The sequence below is a fragment of the Bufo bufo genome, chromosome 2 (genome assembly GCF_905171765.1).
Source record: "Bufo bufo chromosome 2, aBufBuf1.1, whole genome shotgun sequence".
NCBI classification, from domain to species: Eukaryota; Metazoa; Chordata; class Amphibia; order Anura; family Bufonidae; genus Bufo; species Bufo bufo.
The window spans coordinates 119736771-119751771 of NC_053390.1; the positions used below are offsets into that span (position 1 = coordinate 119736771).

Sequence of the window (15001 nt, forward strand, 5' to 3'; positions counted from 1 at the left end):
TCACTTTGCAGGCTCCCTTCTAAGGATAGAGGTGGGACCCGCACCTATCAGACATTGGAGGCATATCCTTGCGATATGCCCCCAATGTCCAAGTTCAGACAATCCTTTAACCTTAGAATGCAGCATTCCAAAGGGTAAAATTTTGCAGGAAGGCGCAAAATACTCCTCTCCTAAGGGTTAATATATTTGAAGTCTATAAAGATTGGGTAATAAGTAAGTGGCACATTGAGCTGCTTTGTGACGTGCTCCTTGCTGTTCCATGCTGTTTCAGAGCGGAGGGAAGTTTGCTGTTCCTGATAAGGAAGCTCTAGAGATGTTATGTTCTGGATGTTCAGGGGATATTAGAAGCGCTATTAACAGTCTACAATTCTCGGCACTTAAAGGTAAGATTAAACTTGTCTTAGTCAGTCCTGAAAATGGTACCTGCAGAGAGGGTGGATTTGATGCAGACACACAGCTAAAACACAACTGTGGCCATCAACTATGATGCTCTATGGCGGAAATTTGTGTAAAAAAGAAAAGTAGCAAACCACGTTGCGCCTAAATGTAGGCGCAAGCGGTGTTACAAGGCTACCCTCACCACCTCTCAAAAAGGGTCTGGGGACATTGGCCCCAGCTCATTTACCATAATTTATGCCTGTGCACCGTGTCATAAATTAAGTGCATCCTCCAACTCCATAGGAGAATGTCAAAACCATCGTACAAATGCAGATCTTGATAAATGACTCCCAGTGTGTTCATGGAGCATAAGGGTGAATGCACATGTTGCATATTGGCAGCAAATTTTCTGACAGAAAATACACAGCATATTACAATACCAGCAGAGTACACAACATTTCACAAATTTCACTTATGTCCAGCTTAAATTTTCCGCACGCAAGTTGATATACCGTATTTTTCGCCCCATAAGACGCACTTTTTCCTCCCCAAAAATGGGAGGAAAATGCCCCTGCGTCTTATGGGGCGAATGCTGACAGTTAAACATCGCTGGATCCGATGTACGGAGCGGGGGCCGAGGGAGGGACTGGGAGGAGGAGCTGGGGGCCGGCAATAGCGGTGGGGCGGTGCGGTCACTGTACTATAGCCCCGCCCCACCGCTTCGGTATTCTAATATAAAATGTATTGTTGAATTAAAAGTTATTAAACATGCCCCCCCTCACTCCTAATAGTACCGTATATCCTAATTGCTTCTGTATAATGCCGGCAGGCAGGCTGGGCGGGCGGCAGCGCAACTCCCTGACGTCACGTGCCTGCGCCGCCTACTTTATGAATGAAGCAGGCGGCGCAGGCAATTGACGTCAGTGAGTGACGCACCGGCCCGCCTGCCGGCATTATACAGAAGCTATTAGGAGTGAGGGGGGCATGTTTAATAACTTTTAATTCAATAATACATTTTATATTTGTATGGCGGGGGGGGGCACACGGAATCTGTGGATGGCACAGTTAAGGGGTGGGGGTCTGTGGGTGGCACTGTTATGGGCTGGCGGTGGGGGGGGGTCTGTGGATGGCACTGTTCTGGGGTGGGGGGTCTGTGGATGGCACATATATAACAGTGCCATCCACAGATCCCCCCCCCCCCCCCTGTAACAGTGCCAGCCACAGATCCCCCCCCCCTGTAACAGTGCCAGCCACAGATCCCCCCCCTGTAACAGTGTCCGTCATCCACAGATCCCCCCATAAGTGTCCGTCATCCACAGATCCCCCCATAAGTGTCCGTCATCCACAGATCCCCCCATAAGTGTCCGTCATCCACAGATCCCCCCATAAGTGTCCGTCATCCACAGATCCCCCCATAAGTGTCCGTCATCCGCAGATCCCCCCATAAGTGTCCGTCATCCACAGATCCCCCCCATAAGTGTCCGTCATCCACAGATCCCCCCCCATAAGTGTCCGTCATCCACAGATCCCCCCCCATAAGTGTCCGTCATCCACAGATCCCCCCCCATAAGTGTCCGTCATCCACAGATCCCCCCCCCCCATAAGTGTCCGTCATCCACAGATCCCTCCCCCCCCATAAGTGTCCGTCATCCACAGATCCCCCCCCCCATAAGTGTCCGTCATCCACAGATCCCCCCCCCATAAGTGTCCGTCATCCACAGACCCCCCCCCCATAAGTGTCCGTCATCCACAGATCCCCCCCCCATAAGTGTCCGTCATCCACAGATCCCCCCCCATAAGTGTCCGTCATCCACAGAGCCCCCCCCATAAGTGTCCGTCATCCACAGATCCCCCCCCCCATAAGTGTCCGTCATCCACAGATCCCCCCCCCATAAGTGTCCGTCATCCACAGATCCCCCCCCCATAAGTGTCCGTCATCCACAGATCCCCCCCCCATAAGTGTCCGTCATCCACAGATCCCCCCCCCATAAGTGTCCGTCATCCACAGATCCCCCCCCCATAACAGTGTCCGTCATCCACAGATCCCCCCCCCCATAACAGTGTCTGTCATCCACAGATCCACCCCCATTACAGTGTCTGTCATCCACAGATCCACCCCCATTACAGTGTCCGTCATCCACAGATCCCCCCCATAAGTGTCCGTCATCCACAGATCCCCCCCATAACAGTGTCCGTCATCCACAGATCCCCCCCCATAACAGTGTCCGTCATCCACAGATCCCCCCCCCATAACAGTGTCTGTCATCCACAGATCCCCCCCCCCATAACAGTGTCTGTCATCCACAGATCCCCCCCCCCATAACAGTGTCTGTCATCCACAGATCCCCCCCCATAACAGTGTCTGTCATCCACAGATCCCCCCCCCATAACAGTGTCTGTCATCCACAGATCCCCCCCCATTACAGTGTCTGTCATCCACAGATCCACCCCCATTACAGTGTCTGTCATCCACAGATCCACCCCCATTACAGTGTCCGTCATCCACAGATCCCCCCCCATAAGTGTCCGTCATCCACAGATCCCCCCCCATAACAGTGTGCGTCATCCACAGATCCCCCCCCCCATAACAGTGTCCGTCATCCACAGATCCCCCCCCATAACAGTGTCCGTCATCCACAGACCCCCCCCCCATAACAGTGTCTGTCATCCACAGATCCACCCCCATTACAGTGTCCGTCATCCACAGATCCCCCCCCATAAGTGTCCGTCATCCACAGATCCCCCCCCATAACAGTGTGCGTCATCCACAGATCCCCCCCCCATAACAGTGTCCGTCATCCACAGATCCCCCCCCATAACAGTGTCCGTCATCCACAGATCCCCCCCCCATAACAGTGTCTGTCATCCACAGATCCCCCCCCATTACAGTGTCCGTCATCCACAGATCCCCCCCCATTACAGTGTCCGTCATCCACAGATCCCCCCCCATTACAGTGTCCGTCATCCACAGATCCCCCCCCCATAACAGTGTCCGTCATCCACAGATCCCCCCCATAACAGTGTCCGTCATCCACAGATCCCCCCCATAACAGTGTCCGTCATCCACAGATTCCCCCCCATAAGTGTCCGTCATCCACAGACCACCATTAGTTCCAAACCCACCAAAAGCACACCTTTTGGTTAAAAATTTTTTTTTTCTTATTTTCCTCCCCAAAAAACCTAGGTGCGTCTTATAGGCCGGTGCGTCTTATAGGGTGAAAAATACGGTATATATTTCCCCTCAAAATATTCTGCAACCTGAAACTGCATCTTATCTCACAGATTCTTCTTTGCCAAGAGACTTGTGGTCTAAGAAGAAGGGGAAACCATCAAAGGTGTCAAAAACATCATCGAAATTAAAAAATTCAAAAAAATCTGATAAAGTAGGAGACAAAACAGACGTTGTTCAAGCCATTGGAGGCAAAGATGCTTCTCTTTTCTTGTTCCGAGCACTGGGGAAAATACTCCACTGTAAAAGTAAGTTATTTTGGGCATTGTGGTTTCAATATTTCTCATCCGTATCATTGGGGGACACAGGCTTGACCATGGGTATAACTGTTGTCACTAGGAGGCGGACACTAATCTTAAAGGTGTCAGCTCCTCCCTCCAGCTGTACCCTTCCTACAGGGACTAAGCTAAATCCGTTTTAGGGTCCATTCACATGTCCGTAATTTGGGTCCATATTCGTTCCGCAATTTGCGAACCCATTCACTTTCAATAGGGCTGGAATTGCAGGTGTCCGTGTTTTGCGGATCCGTAATTTGCAGATCTGCAAAACACTTACGGACGTGTGAATGGACCCTTAGCTTAGTGTCAGCTAAATTTTGGGGGCGGGGCATGAGTTCTCCCCGCTCACACGCCCGTCAGCTGGGTGATTCCGAACGCTGTTTGCTGCCTCCGCCCACATCCTGAGTTTAAATGCACCTGCGGCGGGATGCTGACAAGGCTCCTCTGGACATGCTGCGTGGAAGGACACAAGCTGGGTAAGCGCTGTTTTCCCTTCATACAGGGTAGGGATCGACCGATATTGATTTTTATAGGACCGATACCGATAATTTGTGAACTTTCAGGCCGATAATTTATACCGATATTCTGGGAATTTTCATTTTTGAGAAAAAAATACATTTCCTACACAAATCTGCTGAAAATTAATATGTTTATTGTTAATGTGTATTTTTTTTGTTTATTGTTAATGTGTATTTTTTTTATTTATTTTTTTTTAAATCTTTTTCATTTATACTTAATATTTTTGTGTTTTTTTTTTTTTTTTTACTAACTTTTAACCCCCTTAGGGACTAGAACCCTTGTCCTATTCCCCCTGATAGATCTCTATCAGGGTGAATAGGAACTCACACTGTCCCTGCTGCTCTGTGCATAGTGCACACAGCAACATGGAGCTTACCATGGCAGCCAGGGCTTCAATAGCGTCCTGGCTGCCATGGTAACCGATCGGAACCCCAGGATTACACAGCTGGGGCTCCGATCGGAGGAGCAGGGGAGAGGGGATCCTGTGGCCACTGCCACCAATGAGTAATACTGGGTGGGGGGAAGGGGGGTGCACTGCGCCACCAATGTTTTTACGATGGGGGTGGGGGGCGCACTGCGCCACCAATGATTAATACTGGGGGGGGGCGCACTGCGCCACCAATGAAGATAAGTCTCTCAATCATTCATATACAGGAGGCGGGAGCTGGCTGCAGAATCACATAGCCGGCTCCCGACCTCTATGAGCGGTAGCTGCGATCCGCGGCACCTGAGGGGTTAACTACCGCGGACCGCAGCTATCGCTCATAGAGGTCGGGAGCCGGCTATGTGATTCTGCAGCCAGCTTCCGCCTCCTGTATATGAATGAATGAAAGACTTATCTTCATTGGTGGCGCAGTGGCCACAGCCCCTCCCCTCCTCTTATGTTCTCTCCTCTTATTGGCGGCAGCAGCAGCACAGGGGGAGGGAGACACTGCTTCCTTCTCCCCTGTGCTGCTGAGGGAACACAGAGAGCGCTGTCAGCAGCGCGTTCTGTGTTCCAAATACGTTATCGGAATATCGGCAAAATAGATGCCGATACCGATAACGTTCAAAATCCTCAATATCGGCCGATAATCGGTCGATCCCTAATACAGGGTCTAACCTACCCCCCTCATCCTCCTTTCCTGTCTTTATCCATTGCAGCGGCTGACCTATCTGGTCATGGTGCTTGACACATTTCAAGCCAAGGTACTCTTTCCACCGGTGAAACTATCCACTCTCCATCTTCAGATTCTCCCATTGTTGCGGCCCTGTTCTCTTCCCATTCGTCACTGCATGCTGGCTCTGGGTTACATGGTCTCTGCCTTCGAAGCAGTTCTCTATGCTCAGTTCCATACCAGAACTCTTCAGCGAACCATTCTGTCCAGCTGGGACTGTTCCCCAGCTTCCCTGGATCAGCCCATACGTCTCTCTGCCCCTGCCCCGTCGGGCCCTCAGGTAGTGGTTGGTCTTCCCGATGCTGACGTCGGGCCGCTTGTTCCTTCCTCTCCGTTGGACGGTGTTGACAACAGACGCAAGCCTCAGGGGTTGGGGGGGGGGGGGAGTGGGGGGAGTGTTGGGAAATCTCTCTGTTCAAGGCATCTGGTCACGCGAGGAGAGCTCTCTCCCAATTAACGTTCTGGTGTTGAGAGCGATTAGTCTCTCTGTGGGGACGCCTGGTTTGAGTTAAGTCCAAAAACTCCATGGCGGTGGCGTACCTCAATCACCAGGGTGGAGCCCGGCAGCCATGGCGGAAACAGCTTTGATCCTCCGCTGGGCGGAGAACCATTTTCCGGGGCTGTCGGCAGTTCACATCCCCGGAATCGACAACTGGATCGCAGACTTCCTCAGCCGGCAGCGTCTTGATCCCGGCGAATGGGCTCTTCACCCGCAGGTTTTTCTAGACATCTGCGAGCGATGGGGTCAGCCGGAGGTGGATCTCATGGCCTGCCGGTCATTCTCGTGGCCACGCCGAGGATAGCACGCCTCTCTAGTCACCCTCCTCGCCGACGAACCCTGGCGTCTTCCTCTTCGGGAGGACCTCTTGTCGCAAGGGCCGATCTTCCACCCGAATTTAGGGTCGCTACATTTAACGGCATGGCTGTTGAAGCCAATGTACTAAGGGTTCGGGGTTTCTCGGATGCTGTGGTCCAGACCATGATTCGTGCCAGAAAGACGACGTCTTTCCAAATCTACCACCGGACCTGGAAGTCCTACTTTAGTTAGTGCGAGCGTCACCAGCTGTCTCCCATTCGTTTCTTGTTGCCACGACTCTTTCTTTCTTGTCAGTCGGTCATGGACTTGGGGCTGGCTCTCAGATCCCTCAAAGGGCAAGTTTCTGCTCTTTTCATTCTTTATCAGCGGAATTTAGCTTTGCTTTCGGCGGTTCAGACTTATCTGCAGGGGGTGGCACATGCTGCGCCCCCTTTCTGTCCTCCGTTGGATCCTTGGGATTTTAATCTAGTGCTCAACCCTCTCCAGTCTTCACCGTTTGAGCCTTAGCAGCAGGTGTCGCTTTCCTTCCTGTCCTACAAGGTGGCCTTCTTGGAGGAAATCACGTCCATCCGTAGGGTTTCGGAACTTGCGGCTCTTTCATGTCAGTCGCCTTTCCTGATCCTCCTTCAGGACAAAGTAGTCCTTTGCCCTGTTCAGTCCTTCCTTCCGAAGGTTGTGTCGGCATTCCATCTAAATGAAGAGATTATTCTCCCTTCATTTTGTCCTGACCCGTCTCATTCTCGGGAGCAGTCGCTCCACACTCTGGATTTGGTACGAGCCGTTCACATCTATCTGTCCCAGACGTCATCTGTCCGGCGGACGGATTCCCTGTTCGTGATTCCAGAGGGGCCAAGATGAGGGCTGGCGGCGTTGAAAACTTCAATTTCCCGATGTATTCGTTTTGGCCATTGTGGAAGCGTACCGTGTTGGTGACCGGGCCCCACCCTTCCGGGTTACTGCTCATTCTGCTCGGGCAGTGGGGGCCTCGTGGGCAGTGCATCACGGGGCTTCTGCCCTTCAGGTATGCAAGGCGGCTACCTGGTCGTCTTTGCACACCTTTTCCAAGTTTTACAGAGTACACACCTTTGCGTCTTCTGACGCTTCTATGGGGCGTACAGTTTTGCAGACGGCGGTTCTCTGATTGGCAGGAGGGTTTCTTGTTATGCCCACCCTTGGGACTGCTCTGCAATGTCCCATGGTCAAGCCTGTGTCCCCCAATGATACGAATGAGAAAATTGCCCTATGTGGTTCTGGGTTTGTACATAGTGTCTTTTTATTTTATTTTTTATTGTCTTGCTCCTACTGCTTTTGCACTAACTGATTTAGCTTAGTCCCTGTAGGAAGGGTATAGCTGAAGGTAGGAGCTCACACTTTTGTGCTTAGTGTTCGCCTCCTAGTGGCAACAGCTATACCCATGGTCAAGCCTGTGTCCCCCAATGACTGGAAGAGAAACAAATTTTACGCCAAGTACAAAAATCAATTTTTATTTTTTTTAAACAGCATAATTGCTGTAGTTGTCTTCCATTCCAGTAAATCAAATGACTTTTTTTCCATGTAAAGATATTGGGGCTGCACTGCACATGTATCTGGCAGCACTCCACATCCAGGTACAGTGGGTATTGCCTTGCTTATAAGGACAGTAGAATAAATTCAAGGACAAAAGACACTCTTTATGGGGCTGTCAAAATTAAGGTATATGTCTAACAATGCAGCTTCTTAATAAAGGAGGAAAATTAGCTGCATAATCACATGGAAAAAGCATTCAGTTTCAGTATAGAATTGTAATAATTAGCCCAGTCCATAAAATTGAGTTTGTCACCACGCAGCTGAGAATCACTAGTTAACCACATGACAGGATTAGAGCGATCTTTTGGTGACATACTATTTTAGGGTGGTTTCTAGGTGGTTCAGTTTTCATGATAGCGGAATCCAAAACGGAATTCTTGGAGAACCCGACCCTTGTACACCGAACGTGAAAACACAAGTTCACTCATCCCTAGTGGTTTCACATGCACCATTTTTTTGGGGAAAAACACTGCAGCTTTTGTGGCAGTTTTCATGCAGTGTTTGTATCCAAAGCCATTATTGAATGGGAAATGTAAAGGAGGAACGTCACCTTTCTGCCGGCTCAAAGAAATGCAGTGGTGGTTTTCCTAAAAACACTGGCTCAGATTTGCTAATGTATCTGTGCCCAAAAGCTGTCCAAAAATTTTGACACAACTAGGATTTCTACACTTCTTTCTAATCTGCTCGACAGAGGACGGGGCCTATAATGTGCAATTTCACCCCAAAAATGGCATAAGATTCTATTTCAAAGTAAGTCCATCAATAGTTAGTATAGAGCTAGAGTGTGTATTCCTGCACCGCATTTATCATTCAGCCTGAGCCCCTGTGATGGATCTGGTGCAGGTCTAGCATATGCCGTCTATAGGATTAGATATGAAGAACTCCATGTTGCAGTGAAAAGAAGGTGATTGTCCTTCACCCAGCAGGGGGACGTTTCCAATGCATGTAGTCTTCCTCAAGCATTAATATAGTACATACAGCTTAAACATTTATAGGCACCCAGGTGTCATGTGATCATTAAATATGTAAATTATATACTTTGCATATTCATTAGAAGCATTTTACTGATCAAAGTAAAGACAAGTCCAAAACAATATATGCCCCAAACAAGAGCAAGCAGGAGAGATCATAGTCTTTAAAAAATGCACAGCGGCCCCGACGTCCAGCGCTCATCACTGCGCATGCACCTGCAGTCCTCGTGGAGGAAGTTGTTAGAGATGCTGCTCGGCAACATAGTGTGGCATCTCATTGAGCTCCGGTAAACTGTCAACAGCACTGTCACAGTCCCGGAGGCTCGGAGATGCACCTTGATACGGAGTACTATATAAATCGGTAACGAAGCATGTATCCCAAGCCTGTGGCTGGATAAAATCTGCATGGACCTGTTACATTACTGAAACCATTTCATATAGGTTAGGAATGGACTCGCTACCAACTGACCAAGGTGCAGAACAGTGCCATAGAATTGTATAGGGTGTGTAAAGTGTAAGGACCCTAATAGAATATAGGACAATAGACCTAGTGTAGGGGAGCTGCCATGTCTCAGACCGGTTTCCAGGCAGGCTCCATAGGATTAGTAAATCTGGGCCACTGTGTGCAATACCACTGAAACGTGTAATTCTTTTAGGGGAGGCTCCAGAAGCTGACTTGGGCTACCATAAATTGCCAACACATTTATCGCAATATGACAGAGACCTGCTTCTTGTTCTTCCAGAGGTAAGGAATCATTGCTAAACAATAGTGATGCTCTTATATTTGTATCTGGGTAACTTATAATGGTTATTGAATATGTGCTGGATGAGGCAACAATTGACCTAATAGGGTTATAAGATCGCTCAAACAGGTAAATGTTAAATGGTCACTAAAGGTGGATTTAGACGAGCCAATAATCGTCCAGATTATAGGCAACGACCATTAATCTGACAATCTAAAGCCTCATGCAGACATCCTTGGAACACTGTCCGTGAGATACCAAACTGGCATTGCAGGAGCGCACAGCTTCATTGGTTGCTATGACGCCGTGCGCTTTGTGCCGCAGTACAGTAATACACTCGTATGATCTATACGAGTGTATTACTGTACAGCAGCGGCACGAAGCACACGGGTTATAGCAACCAATGATGCCGTGCACTCCTGCAATGCCAGTCCGGTATCTCACGGATCGTGTTCCACGGACGTCTGCATGAGGGTTAAATGTGTTGACAATCACCTGATGAACGAGCAAAACGTGATCAGCTGTTAGCCACACATTTGGACAGTCTAAACCAGCCTTAACTTTTCACACAAAGTAGTACAGCAACCCCCCGCCCCCCCCCCCCCCCCCCCCAATCTCTGCAGGAGAATCCTATTACACATGTCAATTCAAGTCTATGGAGAGGGGTGAGCAGGAGCTGAGGAGACAGGCAAAGAGAGACTGCACAGCTGCATAGATAGCTTATAGCTCAGCACAAGTGCTTTATTCACACACATACAGGTCAGTACTTTTCTGTAATGTTCTCCATTATCCTGGCTGCTTCTTAGTGACTGTAAGACAATACGGAAGGAGATTCTCCTCTACTTTGTGTGTGCAGTGGCTGATAGCTAGTCTCCACCCGACAGGTCTGTGAGAACTGCTAACTAGATATTCGGCAAGCACAAAACTGTTAAAGAATGCCAGATACAAGTGGTGTAATAGCCAGAAATAGTGTTATCCCTCATGTACACACTGTACTATTGGTGAATGCAGAGTTTGTAGGAAAGATCATGATGCTTTAAGTGATCTGTCTTTTCTGTGATAACTGCCTTCACTGCTCCTTTCACCCAATTCTTGCCGTCAATCTAGTTTTTATGTTCCAGAATTTTTGGTATTCATTTCAGTTTACTATAATGTTTCTCTTGTGTTTACTCCACAGGCCGTTGTAGAGAAGTCTCACATGCGAAGTGAATTATTTAATTTATATCTTCACCAAAACTATTTAGATTTCTTCTCCGATATTGATGATGTTGTACGAGCCAGCGATTATCTCAGTGCTGCCGACGTTCTGACTGGTGACTGGAATGTAAGGAGTCTTACTTGCGCATTCATTATTACAATCTTTGGTTTACTACATACAGATACTGTATAGAGATGATGGTTAATAGTATACACTCTGCTTAGGGTATACTTACATGCCAGATTGCGACAAATAGTTCAGTGTGATTTCCACGCCGAAATAAGTGTGGAGCCTGTTTACCGTCTGCCTTTCATTGTTTTCAGTGGGAAATCCACACCATGTGGAGGGGAAAAAGCAGCATGTCTCCTTTCTAACTGAAAATGGCTTAATCTGCATGCAGTCCCGTGGAATTTGTTAATTGCAAATAAGCAGCACAAAAACAAAGGTCAACCTGTGATTTCTTCCGTGGATTGTCCTGTCAGAAAATTCTGCCGTGTGAACACACGCTTAAGGCCTCATGCACACGACCGTTGTTTTATTCCGTGTCCGTTCCGTTTTTCGTGATTTTCTGCGGACCCATTGACTTTCAATGGGTCCGTTGAAAACTCGGCTATTGCACCGTTTGTCGTCCGTGATCCGTGGTTCCAGTCCGTCAAAAAAATATAACCTGTCCTATTTTTTTCAAGGAAAACTGTTCGCGGACCTATTCAAGTCAATGGGACCGTGAAAAAACGCAGAGGCACACAAGATTGTCGTCCGCGTCCGTTTTTTTCATATCATTTGCATGGCAAACTTGACTTAGACTTTTTTTTTACTTTCCTTCATCTGGTGATCCTCCAAAAATAAAGGAAGACACACGGAAACAAAAATGAATCACGGAACAACGGAACCCCATTTTGCGGAACGGAACATAACAACGGTCGTGTGCATGAGGCCTTAAGGAGTATTTCCGATCAGGACATTTATGGCATATTGACAGGGTGCCGTCTCACGGTCGCAATGAACATAAAGCTGGCCCCACACATCCAGCTCTCTCTATTCCATTCTACGGGAGTTCCCTTTAAATGCCTTAAAGACCTGAGATCATCTGTGTTGTGCAGTCTGCCGCTTATGCTATATGAGAAGCCTCAAAATAACATATGTTGTTGGAGTGATCTCTTATTTAGTAGATCTACAATATGTCTGTTTTGCAGTTCAGCTACATTGACTTTAGTGGGACTGGGCGGCAAAATCAGGGACTGGGCGGCAAAATCAGATACAGAACACAAGCGTGTCGCTGTATGTGGTAAAACACTGAAGGGGTCACCCAGTCATAGGCTTTTTGTTCTTTTACCATTACAGTACTGTGTAATACAGTCGTATACTCTTAGCCGTTTATCAGGTCCAACTTGGTTTATTCTTGAGTTTGGTCAGGATCCCTTGCATGTCAGCGTACAGTGTTTTTTATTCATTTCATGTGTTTACACCCTGCAGGTCAGATCCACGCTGAATGTATATAGCTCCTCGGTGGCGAGCAGAGGGATCATACACGCCAACAGTTCCAGGGCTTTTGCCAGTTGTCAATCAGGAGTTGGATTCCGACCTCTACATAAGCCACAATGGCTTCTTGTAAATAAAAAGGTTGGTAGAATATGTATTAGAGTATGTTTTTTATACAGACTCCACTTAAAGAGGAGCTGTCACCTCTCCTGGCTTGTCTGTTTTAGTAGATAATTGTTTTCCACATGAAATAACAAATCTGGGCACTCTATGGTGTGCTGTTCCTCCGTTATTCCTACAAGACCTTTATTAATAAATCGCCAGTTGCGTATTACCAGGGGGGGGAGGGGGTTCCTGTACAGTCTGACTTTATCCAATCAATGCTGACAGATTGTGCAAGGACACCCTTCTTTAACAAGGCAAATGGTAACACCCAGTTGGCAATTTATTGATAAATTTATAGTAGGAAAAATAGAGGAGCGGCAAAGCATACAGAATTCTTATATTATGGGGAATGCAAGTATTTACTAAAACTGACATGTCATGAGAGGTGACAGCCTCTCTTTATAGGGCTTTCCCAGGATGTAATACTAATGGCCCACCCATTTACCCACCTATTAGCTGATAAAAATGGGCTGCAGCGTTCACTTGAAACACTGCAGCCCCAATGCTGTAGTCCATGACTGTGCCGGTTACTGCAGGTTGAACTGGTCACATACAAGCAGATGCACTGTATTGAGGTACGCCATTAAAACACTTCATTCTACTGATAAGAGAAGCCATGTCTTCTGTATTAATTTCTGATGACACCAACAAGGAGGAAGTGCTTAACCCTTTCTCGCTCGTATCTTTGGGGGACACAGAAGACCATGGGTATAGCTGTTGCCACTAGGAGGCGACACTAAGCAAAAAAGTGTTAGCTCCTCCTCTCAGCTATACCCCTCCTGCAGACACTGAGCTAATCAGTTTTAGCTTAGTGTCTGTAGGAGGCAGACATTGTTTCCTGCAGGTCTGCCAAAAACATTTTCTTTCATTTTTTATTTTTCCGATCGGACTACAGGCGGCCTCCAACCACCTGTTTTCTCCACACTTGAGGGGGGAGACCAGTGGGTCCCCAAGCCTGCTGCTCGTTCCCAACCTCTGGAAGACAAGGAGGAACAGTGGATCTCAAATCCACTGTTACCCGCCAGCTACAGTGTCACCTTATCTGCTACTTCCAGAAGTCCCCCCTGTTACCAGTGTAGCCGCCCTCCATAAGGGGCAGCACACTGAGGAAGGTGACATTGCTGGAATAGAGGTGGGCAGAAACCGTCTAGCTAAGTATTACCTACCTTTCCCTGCTGGCCTCTGCCAAAATCCCAGGGGTTAACCTTCCTCCCCTCCTCCCTGTACTGGGTTTTAGGGGTTAACCTTCTGCTAGGTCCCCTTCTCCTGGGTTTTCTAAAGTGAACACAGTAAAAGGTTTTTTTCCCACAAAACCTTGGCCTCTCACCGACCCTCAGTATGCCATCTTTCTCCAGGCCTGGCGGTACTCCAGCGCTTGTTGGGCAGCCGCTGCTTTCTCTCACTGGGCATCGGTACGCCCATTCCCGGCCTCCTTTGTTCGGGGGCAAGGTCCCCTTCACACTCCCGCTCCCTCCATGCGCTGCTCTACCAGCCGGAAGTTCTTCCGGTCGGCCCCACCTGTACGCGAGGCCCCTGCTCTGCAGCCTACTATGCTGCGTTTTACCAGAGTGTTTGGGGGGCGGGGACTGTACCCTCACTGCAAGAAACTTCGTGCCCATATCTTCAGCCCACTGAGCTCCGCCCCCAACCTACTTAACCCCTTCCTTGCCTCAGTGCTTCTGTGGCTGGGGGAAAAATAATTACCTAATCACTCTAAAAAGGGTTGATGGGATTGGGGCTGCATGTAATTCCCACAGCTATTATTATTAACCCTTGGAGCTCCGCTCCTATTTTGGGCTTAGTTCCCATCGCCTATAGCAGTGTGTGACCAGCTTGTTATCTTAGTGCTTGTAGTGCCCCATGTTCAGGCTTACACTGTGTCCTCTCTACAGCTTGCCCTATCGCTAGCTACTTACGACTAGGATACTGTACATCCTGTAGCATTACCCCCTTCCATAGGCGGAGTACTTGCACTACCACGGTATACTGTACAGCCTGTGGCATTGCCCACTTTCCTTAGGCAGAGTAATTCCACTTCCTCTGGATACTGTACAACTTGTAGCATTACCCTCCTTTCTTGGACGGAGTATTTGCACTACCACTGGATCCTATTCATTCTGTATCATTGCTCTTTTTTCATAGGCAGGGTATTTGCACATGTGACCCTAAACATCCGGTACCAAGGCCTCTTTCCATAGGCGGAGTATTTACTTCACCACTGGATACTGTACAGCCTGTCACATTACTCTCCTTTATAGGCGGAGTACTAGCAATGCCACTGGATACTGTACGTCCTGTACCATTTCCCTACTTCCATACAGTATTGGCATTACCACTGAATCATATATTCCCGGTAGCATTGCCCTCCATCCATAGTGGGTGTATTTACACTTCCACTGGGTACTGTAAATTCTGTGACATTATCCTCATTCCATGCAGTAATTGCGCTACCACTGGATCCTATACAGACTGTAACATTACTCTCCTTCCGCAGGCGGAGT

The 15001-nt window shown here is 48.3% G+C and overlaps 1 protein-coding gene across 2 annotated transcripts in view; it reads left to right on the forward strand.

The window, feature by feature from the left end:
• The window catches only part of RAD17 (RAD17 checkpoint clamp loader component), a 67575-nt gene that overhangs the window by 32895 nt on the left and 19679 nt on the right, over window positions 1-15001 (forward strand). For both annotated transcript variants that reach the window (XM_040421486.1, XM_040421487.1), the window contains 5 exons: window positions 272-383; window positions 3661-3855; window positions 9572-9660; window positions 10836-10982; window positions 12330-12476. In XM_040421486.1, coding sequence (XP_040277420.1) covers window positions 272-383; window positions 3661-3855; window positions 9572-9660; window positions 10836-10982; window positions 12330-12476 — 690 coding nt within the window. The remainder of the gene's footprint in view (window positions 1-271; window positions 384-3660; window positions 3856-9571; window positions 9661-10835; window positions 10983-12329; window positions 12477-15001) is intronic.